Raw genomic sequence first — 10,067 nt, forward strand, 5'->3', positions numbered from 1 at the left:
CCATACCATATTGCCAAATAGAAATTAGGCATTTATTGATTTTTTCTTCCATTCCCAAAACAAGCTGAGAGATATTATCTTGACATTGGCTGACAAAGCGTTTTAGCCATTATTATTCAATGTTTTACCCACAACGTGTTTCCTCTCCACCCACAGCTTGATGGCTTGGTCAGTCCAGGACATTCTCATCCGTTACCTGGGAAACCCTGTCGGGAATAATAGGTTCATAAAACCGATACAGCACGACATATGAGATGTGATTGTGAGGTGGAGTTAAATAGGTTGAAATGAACTATCAAAATGACGCATGTCAAGCTTTAATTCTCATTAGGACAACTACTATAGTGAAAATGTCTTTATGTACAATCAGAAGGAGACATCCAGATATTGGCAGGTGATGATTTTTACCTCAACACATTGTCCTTAGACATATTTTGGATGTTTTATCAACAGAAACACTTGAGTCTCCAGAGTTACAGGAGAACAGAGGAGCCTTGATCAGAATAATAAGCAGAGACAATATAGTGGTTGCAGCATTAGTAGTATTGTTGTTGTCTTATTAGCTGCATGTGCATGCAGACAGAGCTGATACAAAACTATTTTATAGTAAGCCTGTTAGTGTCCTGAAGTAAGTCTATATAAACACCCGCTGGGCTCTCTCTGGCCGATACTCTTGTTCTAGTGTCCCCAGGACTTGTCAACCGTCTGCCAGATGAGACACTGTCCTCTGGTGGTCATAACTTGTAACTTCATCATTGACGAAAATAAAAGATACGTTCACCTGAAGTATTAGGCTACTTATAGCAGGGACCTGCTATGAACTATACTTCCGCAGTTAGGACAGCTGTTATGGTCAAGACTGAAATACAAGTGTGCAACCAGTTCCGGTAAAGACTTTCAAACTAAATATGTACTAACTCTGAGTGACCGCTCAAATCCGACTATGTACCACAGTATCGACTTGAGAAAGCATTGGCACTTTAACACGTGTATTTCTCTCAGTATTTCCTTTTTCTTGTATTATTGTCACAGACCAAAAGACTGTCGCTTGAATCCTGAAAATATAGTTTAACGGTAATACAAAGTTCCGCCTCTTGATGACGTAATTTTAAGGGGACGGGCGGAGGGCGGTTTGAAAGCCAAGAGGCAACTTCTGTCAACATGGTTAGAATAAACCAAATTACCTGAGACGGCAGAAGTGCGCGTTCGCTATCAGTGAGATAATAAACGACACTCATCGTGTATGTATTAACTATTCTGAGGAGTTTAATCTAACTGCTAGTTAAAGAGACGCGCTTACGTTAACTGCTAGCTAGCTAACGTGCCTGCTGGTGTCCAGCTGCCTGTTTGGCTGCTGGGTGAGTTCAACTTGCATTTCCCCTAAATGTTGACTCGGTGTGCCACCGAAGTTGATTATTTCTTCCCCGTAGCTTAACACAAGCTGTTAAAATGGCGAGTGTGCATGAAAGTTTGTATTTCAACCCTATGATGACGAACGGAGTCGTCCATGCTAACGTGTTTGGGATAAAAGACTGGGTGACTCCGTATAAGATCTCCGTCCTGGCGCTGCTGTATGACATGACGACGTCCAAAATCACGTTGCCAGTGAGGAGACGACTAAACAAGCTCATCCTCCCCTTGCAGCAGGTTTGTTTTATTAATGTTGCTCTATTGTAAACGTGTGTTGTGGCAGGTCATCGTTGTATCTCCTGTTTCATGTGGGGTCCTCAGGGTCCAGACCTGAGTCTTGGCCAGTTCCTGAAGACTGTGGAGGAATGTTGCCCTCCGACTGCATATGCTGTCAAACTCAGGTAAGCTGCTTCAGCCTGCGATGATGTGACTTTGTTTAATCACTCAGTCTTATAGATAGATAGTTATATACTTTATTAATCCCCAAGGGGAAATTTGTCGTCACAGTAGCAGCACCAATAAACTAAACACACGAGAATAAAATATTAAATATAAAAAACAGGGATGAAAGATATAGATGTATTCAAGTAAAATATAAATACAAAATGAAGTGTATATATATATGTATATAAAATGAAACATATATGTATATATATATACACACACAAACAAATATAATACAATGACTACAAAGTAAAATATAAAATACAAAATAAAATATATATGTATATATATACACAACATATATGCATACACAAATATACAATACTAATGACTGCAGTGTAAAATTAAATTAAATATAAAAATATTAAATGTAGACAGAGTGTGCAAAATGCAAAGTGTGTGTATGTGTGTAGTGTAAATGAAAATGAAATGTGTGTGTAGTGTAAATAAATGAAATGTGTGAAGTGCAGACGTTGTGTCTCTTATAGAAATATATTTTAGGGTAAAGTCACCACTGCTACTACTTAATCACTCGTGCTTATACGGTCTTTCGCGAAATTTTACCACATAATTGTAATGTACTCTTTTTCCGATGGCATCTACTAACATGGTAACAAAGATCCCAGTGCAATATTCGTTAAAATATTGACATGTTCTTTTTTTTTTTTTTCAAAGGCTGCATGAAATGGCAAACGGAGAGCTCAAAGACATGGAGTACTTCTTTTCCACTCTTCCTACTCCATTCACTGCATTTGATTCTGAGGCTTATAAATCCAGTGTTGTCGGTGAGTAGTACCCGTGATTTGATAGCTCTTAAGTATGATTGGAAGTCCTGAAATGTCTGTTATTCTCGTAAGGAAGACTTTCATTAAACTGTCTCACCTGCTTTTTAGGGCTTTTTATGAGACACATGCTTCTGGCCTACAACAAGCTGTCTTTCAGTCAGGTCTACAAGTTGTACAAGTCCCTGCAGCACTACTACCACAGTCACTACGCCAAGCCGGCCGATGGGCAGCTGGGTTTGGCAGCGCTGGTCGCTGACGACTCCGACATGGACCTCACCAGCACTGAGGACACTGTAGGGGACAGAATAGAAAGAGACGAGTTGGACACCCCCCTGCATGAGTCAGAGCTTCGGTTAGTGATGCTGTTACTGGATGAAATACTTTGGTTTGTTGTAACATATTTTACTTGCAAAGGACAAAGTGTTTCAACCTCACCTTAAGTTTCAACATATTTTTTTCAGTGTCTGCACCTACTATTTTTATTAGATTGTTTAAACCAAACATCTAAACCATGACCCCCGATAGTTTGGTCATTGGAAAGACTTTTGTTTTGATGTTAATTGTTAATGTGACGAGGACGATTGTGAAAAGCAGATCTTATGTGTTATTTTGTCTCTGCTCTAGAAATGACAATACTCCAAGCAGAGGGCCCCTTTCACAAAAACAAGCAGAGTACTTTCTTACAAGACAGGTGAGTTTTTAAATCAAGTAACTGTATTGAATTGCATCAATGCCATCTGGTTCAAACCAGCAGATTTGACACCAACGGTGAATCAAATTAACCGAACACACCCTGTGTCAAACCGAGATGTGCTTTAGTAGCCCCTAAGGGCTTTTCCAATGTTTGAAATCCTCTTTTCTGCAGGCATATCTTCTGAAGAACGATGAGAACAAAGCTCTGAAGCCTGCTGCACTGCAGGAAGAGCTCAACAACATGCTGAAATTTAACCCCGATTTTGCTGAGGCGGTGAGCTCCACCCACTTAACTTTTCGACTATATTAACACGTGTGTCAGAGGGGAGGATCTCGTTTTCATCCGATTTGTGTTTTTTTTCTTCTCTCCTCAGCATTATCTGAACTACTTGAACAACATGAGAGTCCAGGACATCTTCCTCTCAGCCCATAGTCTCTTACATTATTTTGATCGTCTCATCTTGTCTGGAAATGAGGGAAAGAGCAACGGGGATGAGGGCTACGGCCGAAGTCTCCGCTACGCTGCTCTCAACCTGGCAAGCCTGCACTGTCGCTTCGGACATTAGTGAGTACAACATCTGGTGGAGTCTGAGCAGATGAGACAAGTTCCTCCTAAAGAGTAACTATAAATCAATACATACATTATGTTATTATATATTCACTTTTCTTTGCCCTCAGTCAGCAGGCTGATCTGGCTCTAAAGGAGGCTATCCGCATCGCCCAGGAGTCCAATGACCATGTGTGCTTGCAGCACTGTCTGGTAAAATACTTTATTAATATGTTTTTATTTTACTTCATGTCGCTGTTGTATGGTGGTTGATGGTTCGTTATGTCGGAATTTAATATGAGTGTGCTTTATATGGGTGTGCCTGTCTCTTTGTGTCCTCCATCAGAGTTGGCTCTACACGTTGGAACAGATGAAGGGATCTGACAGCACGGTGTTAACTGAGGATTCAGTGAAAATGGCTGCCCATTTCTGCCTGCCAGTGAGTGCCACATGAGCTCTTCAATAAGAATGCATAGTTGGCTATAATGCATAAGTGGCTATAGCTGTTATTTTCAATATTTTTTTTAATTGCCATGGCTCACTTTTCACAATAGTTTCCGTTTGCCAAGCTCCCAATACACAACGCTGTAATCCATCGCTAATGCAAACATGAACCACTGTAACAGTGTTCCTCATGTTGACCATACAATCTGCACAGCTGGGCCACAGTGTGCATTAGATCAAGATGTTGAGTCCACCTCATTAGCAATGTATTCAATAGTTCAGTCCTGAACTGTTTCCCAGAAGTGAGTATGCCTTCATAAAATGACATAAAGAAAAAAACATAGAAAATAAGAGGATGGGTTTAAAATGAAAACGCAGCTCGCCACAGATGCATACAACAGAATTAAATGCATCATTGAAAACCTGATTTTTGTATAATTTAACTCCCCGCTGTAGTACTTGGCATCTCTGGGCATTCAGTCGTTGGTCCAGCAGGGGGCAACGCAGGGTAAGACAGCCCACAAACTGATGGACGCACTGAAGGACACGGACATCCTGCACTGGAAGTCTGGAAGTCTGTCGGAACTGATTGAGATCAGCCTGGCTCAGACGACGTCCATATGGAGGATGTACGGCAAGAGGTCAGACTCTTCAGCTTGCCACCCAACGCATAGATGTCAGTTGTGTTCAGTGTTACTGACAGTAGACTGAATGCTAATAACCTTCTCCTCACTCTCATTAAATCATTTCTGAAACACAGTCTAGTCAACACACAGGTTTAAGTGTGGAAATAAGTTACTAATAAATCGGCGTGATCAGCATTTCATCCAAGTCCTTTTCAATGTGTGCCTGTGTCTTGTGCAGCACCATGGCGATGCAGCAAGCCCAGCTGCTTCTCAACATGAGCAGTCTGGAGCCGGTCAACTATGGGGTCCAGCAGAACAACACCGAGGCGTTCGCTGTGGCTCTGTGCCACCTGGCCGAGCTGCACGCTGAGCAGGTAACACATTTTAATTGACCTTGCGAGTCTGCTTTCTTCCCCGCTGCTGCCGAAGCCGTTAGTCGGTTGACCCAGTGTTACAGAAAATGGAACGGTAATTAGCAGTGATCAAGACGGAGTTCAACACGTATATTGTTTGCCTTTGTTGCAGGGCCTGTACTGTGCCGTGTCAGAGATTCTCCAGCATCTGAAAGAACAGTTTCCTCCTCACTCGCAGCATGCCAAGGTTCGTTCTATCAACCATACGGTATGGTCTCACACAGAGAGCAGTAAGTGGAGAAAGCAAACTGTGTAAGAGACAATAACATTGTAATGCCTCTTTAGGCTTATTTTGTAACATAGAACTTTCATGATAAGAGATGTTGCTCTCTGACGTTTCACATTTAAATGTGTTGCATTTCATCGAGCTGACACTTTTATCCAAGGTCGACTTACAATCATACACCGTAGACGCAGCTACGGGTTAAGTGTCTTGCAGAACGACGAGGCCAAACCGCCGATCCTCTGAAAGACAGACCCGCTACCCACTGACCCCTTGACCCACAGCCGCCCCGCGCTGTTATATGTTCACTGACTGAAAGGAGAAATTGCAGTATTTACACTCCACGGTTCCTACATGTGATTAAGGCTGACTTTATTCTTTTAATTAATATTAAAATCTATATAATTCATTCATTTTCAAATGTAGTGAATTTACAGTTACTGTGAACTGGTTATGAAACCGTGTCACTTTAATACCAATGCCTCTATGTGACCTAAACAAGTAAAAGTAAACAACACCGTCATGATTGCAGTTGGAGAATACCAAACTAAACTGGGGAATTGCTGGTTTGAAGAAGACATTTTTCTAAGCAGCCATTTTGACATTTCATTTCAGGGTAAATAATAATACTTATGGCCCTGGTCTGTTTAGGCGGGTCAGGCCCTGGTTCTGTTCGTGCTGGCTCACTGGGATGGCTGTGACACACTCAATAGACCGGCACCATTGTTCATTGTATCAGTTGCACCCTGTTGACCCTGCTATTTAAAAATAGCTGCTGTAAAACGGGCTCATACACTCAACTGTTCTCGTCTTAGCTACCATCTTAAATGTGTGTAACATTGTGACGATTGAATGAAGTTTTTTGCTGACAGTATAGATCAGTAGGGGGAAAGCCTGAAAAGTCCTCAGTGTGTGCGTTTGTGTGCGTTTGTGTGCCTGTGTATCACACTGCAATAATTGGCTCATCTCAATCAGCTGTGTCTGTCTAGCAGCAATCACATTTTGCCGTGATTATTGTAATTGCGAAGTCGCTCCTCGGAGAGACGGATCGTTGGATAGAATTCAAGCTGAGGTGCATCTTCCTGCTTCCCACAGAAAATTAACTCCTAATACTTAGAATTTTTTTACCATAAGGAACTAGGACCTGCTGATGAACACACATGTGAAATGTGTGTGTGCAATGTTGGAAAACGTGTGCTGCAGTTGGCAAATTGATTGATTTTTAGCTCCTACTTCGACATGCTGTTTTCATATAGAACTAGAACGGGCACTCGGTAGAGCGCATACCTTCGCATATCACAAGATTTGGCATTGAATTATGAACATTTTGGCATTAGTTGCATGCCAATTGGATAGAAATTGACCGCGCTATGGTAAAATGAAGATTTTGACCTTTTCATGACCTTGACCTTTGACCCGATAGATCCCAAAATCTAATCAAATGGTTCCCGGATAATAAGCAATCATCCCACCAAATTTCATGCGATTCGGTTTAATACTTCTTTAGTTATGCGAGTAACACGCATACAAATAAATAAATACACGCCGATCAAAACATAACCTTTCGCATAACCTTTTTGCGAAGGTAATTATATATAGATTTATATTGCATAATATCTTTGCAAAGTAAAACACGTCAAAAAGTAATATTCTGGTCTTTAGTCAATTTTGACTATATACAGTATATATATATATATGCATGTTGTCTGTGTAGCCCAGAATTGGAGACTTTCTCCTTTATTCTGTGATGCATGATATGAGCTTTCCTTATGAATTATTCAACAAATGGTTTTTTTGTTCACCTATTTCTCTGAATCAGCTCTGGATGCTGTGTGATCTCAAAATCCAGTTTGAAAGACACATGAACGAAGGGAAATACCATTTGGCAGAGCCACTAGTGACAGCGATCGCTGCCTTAAACAAAACAGAAGGTCTCTACAGGTAACTTCAATGCCCTCACATGGCTGTCTCGTGTTTCATGTGTTCATATTGTTGGAGCTGTAATGCCATGTTTGCTGATAGGAAAGCTCAAGTTCTGAAGGCTCTCAACCGGAGCACCGAGGCGTACGGCATCTTACAGCGGCTGCAGGTGCACTGTGAGAAGATGAAATCCACGGAGGTGGTCATCAGGTAGATGAACACATAATTATGTCTGACACCATGATTATCTGAGTCAACTCTCCTAAACGTCGCTAATTATTTATTTGTGGAATTGAATTGACTCCCCTAGTTCAGGGCTCCCATACATATTTAATGGGATGTCTGAGCCTCATTTTCTTTTCTCGTCTCCATCACTGCTTCTTTATGTCTCGTACAGAGTTATGCTTTTGACCGCTGAGCTCCACTGGGAGTCGTCTGGCTTCTCCACCGCTCTTCCTCTCCTCCTGCAGGCCTTGGCTCTGGCTAAACGGCACCACCTCCAGTCCATGGCCTCCGAGACCATCCTCCACCTGGCCTTCACTCAGGTCGACCACTTCACTGCTACAGCCCTCGCATATGCATATCCACAAAGACTGTTTTCGCAGTATGGATGGTGTATATAACACAGATTAGCACTTCAGTGGCACTTAAATAGCTCTTATTATGGTACTTTTGTAGTTCAACCAAATTCTGATTCTGATTGAGGAAATGTTACTTTCTGTATTCTTGTTGTTCTTGGTTTGTACTGTAGGTTGAATGCACTTATTGTAAGTCGCTTTGGATAAAAGCGTCTGCTAAATGACATGTAATGTAATGTATATCCAAGATAAAAACAACATAATAATAATCATTATCAAATCAAACATGCATGGTTTCTTTACCGTCTTTGTTTTCTCTCCTTTCTGCAGCTGATGTTGGGGGTTCCTGAGCATGCTCTGAGTGTTCTGCATGAAGCCATTGAGCCGGTTCTGGCCCACGGGTCAGTCATGGACAAGGGCCGAGCCTCGCTGCTAATGGCCCGCTGTCAGATGGCAGTGGCTGGATTCAGGCCAAACGGACAAGGGCAAGCAGGTAACAGCCGCTACACCGGCCGCCGAACCCCGACCCCGACCGATGTACACGCTGCTGATTATTGTCTCCCTGCAGATTCGCATTTGGCCGTTTTGGCTGTGGACACGCTAAATGAGGCGGCAGCCTATTTCTCCAAGCTGAGCTGCAAGGAGCGTCTGCGAGACGTCCACTACCTGCAGGCTCAGCTCCACCGCTCTCTGGGGCAAACCTCGCAGTGCAACAAGAGCGCCATGCTCTTCCGGCTGCTGGACCAGGAGCTGCAGTCACCGGCACCACTGGTCTCCATGCGGCTGTAACCACTTCCTGTCCAACAACGGACTCCAGTCACCGTGGTGGGGCCTCTGAAAAGGAAATATTGACTGCCGAGTTGAGTCTCTGCGGCTCGCCACTAGATGGTGACGAAGACCCGTCAGCGCGGAGATATTCCATTTGTAAATATTTAAGCAATGTGAATCTCTATGCGCACAATGTCGGGCAAATATTTAGAGAGGACCATTTCAGCCGTCATAAACAAGGCTGAGTAACGAGTAGACCAGGAATGGATCAGTTGTCTTTTCACTTGTGATCGGGTACAGATTGAAATGATCGCCCGATGATGAATGCAACATGTTTTTCAATACTTCAACCACAGCAACAGTCCAGGCTTGGCAGACATGACGTGCCTTCCGGCAGTGCAACAGTTGACGACAAGAGGAGTGTGTCAGCGGCCTGGCTGATTCACATTTCGCGAGAAGAATACAGGTGAAGCTTCTGGAGAAGGAAATCGTGCTCACGTTTCCAACGTAAAAGCCCTCGTGATGACATAACGCCAGACACTGTACCTGAATTCCACTTGCGTCTGGCACGGGGTGTGAGAGTCCTTCTCGGCTGATGGCGTTACGTGTTGGCGTCTTGGCGGGCCTGTAATCGTTACTCACTGCACTTCTTTCAAGAACATAAACGACTTGTCGACATGTCGTTTTTGATCAATCCCACACGCGTATAGGAACAAGCGCGTGGGGGATGTACGGTATCCGCAGTGGGAACGTCTCCACGGTAAAGTTCAGCAATCAGTTCAGTAGTAATTAAAGTTGATCGTATCTTCTTGCACAACCATTTCTACGGTCGTAACGTGTCCGACTGGAGCCCGAAAAGAAAATCTCTGTTTACCATCTCCAGGCATCCTGGAAGTTTCTGTTGACTTAGTCAAAGCGCGATGCTCGGACTTGTGTCAGTTACAGCGTAAACAAACGACAGGCCTGTTTATCGATGTAAATGACCCACCGACTTATGTCACGCATCCGGCTCACGCCAGGGGAGTCTGCTCACCGTTGCTTGTTGTGCTTCTGGCGTCGGGCCAGATAATGCCTGTTTTTACATGTTTATCTTGATTAAAACTAACATTGTGTGGGTTAGATCACAAGGACAGTTAAGGAGTGGTGTTTGTACTTGGAAACAAATACTTGTTATGCTGCGGGAATAATCTGTCAAGTGGGGTCCAGCTAATTGTTG

At 43.0% G+C, this 10,067-nt stretch overlaps 1 protein-coding gene across 1 annotated transcript; it reads left to right on the forward strand.

Moving 5' to 3' along the window:
- The first annotated feature begins 1,135 nt into the window (after nucleotides 1-1,135).
- On the forward strand, nucleotides 1,136-9,983 carry anapc5 (anaphase promoting complex subunit 5). Its single transcript, XM_056418607.1, has 17 exons — nucleotides 1,136-1,647; nucleotides 1,732-1,811; nucleotides 2,530-2,639; nucleotides 2,748-2,991; nucleotides 3,264-3,330; nucleotides 3,505-3,606; nucleotides 3,707-3,897; nucleotides 4,011-4,092; nucleotides 4,226-4,318; nucleotides 4,780-4,964; nucleotides 5,188-5,323; nucleotides 5,475-5,549; nucleotides 7,405-7,526; nucleotides 7,608-7,715; nucleotides 7,903-8,050; nucleotides 8,414-8,576; nucleotides 8,652-9,983. Exons 1-17 carry the CDS (start codon nucleotides 1,450-1,452, stop codon nucleotides 8,870-8,872), a joined length of 2,325 nt encoding a protein of 774 aa, XP_056274582.1. The 5' UTR covers nucleotides 1,136-1,449; the 3' UTR covers nucleotides 8,873-9,983.
- The last annotated feature ends 84 nt before the right edge of the window (nucleotides 9,984-10,067 follow it).

This window comes from Pseudoliparis swirei, chromosome 7, assembly GCF_029220125.1.
Source record: "Pseudoliparis swirei isolate HS2019 ecotype Mariana Trench chromosome 7, NWPU_hadal_v1, whole genome shotgun sequence".
Classification (NCBI taxonomy): domain Eukaryota; kingdom Metazoa; phylum Chordata; class Actinopteri; order Perciformes; family Liparidae; genus Pseudoliparis; species Pseudoliparis swirei.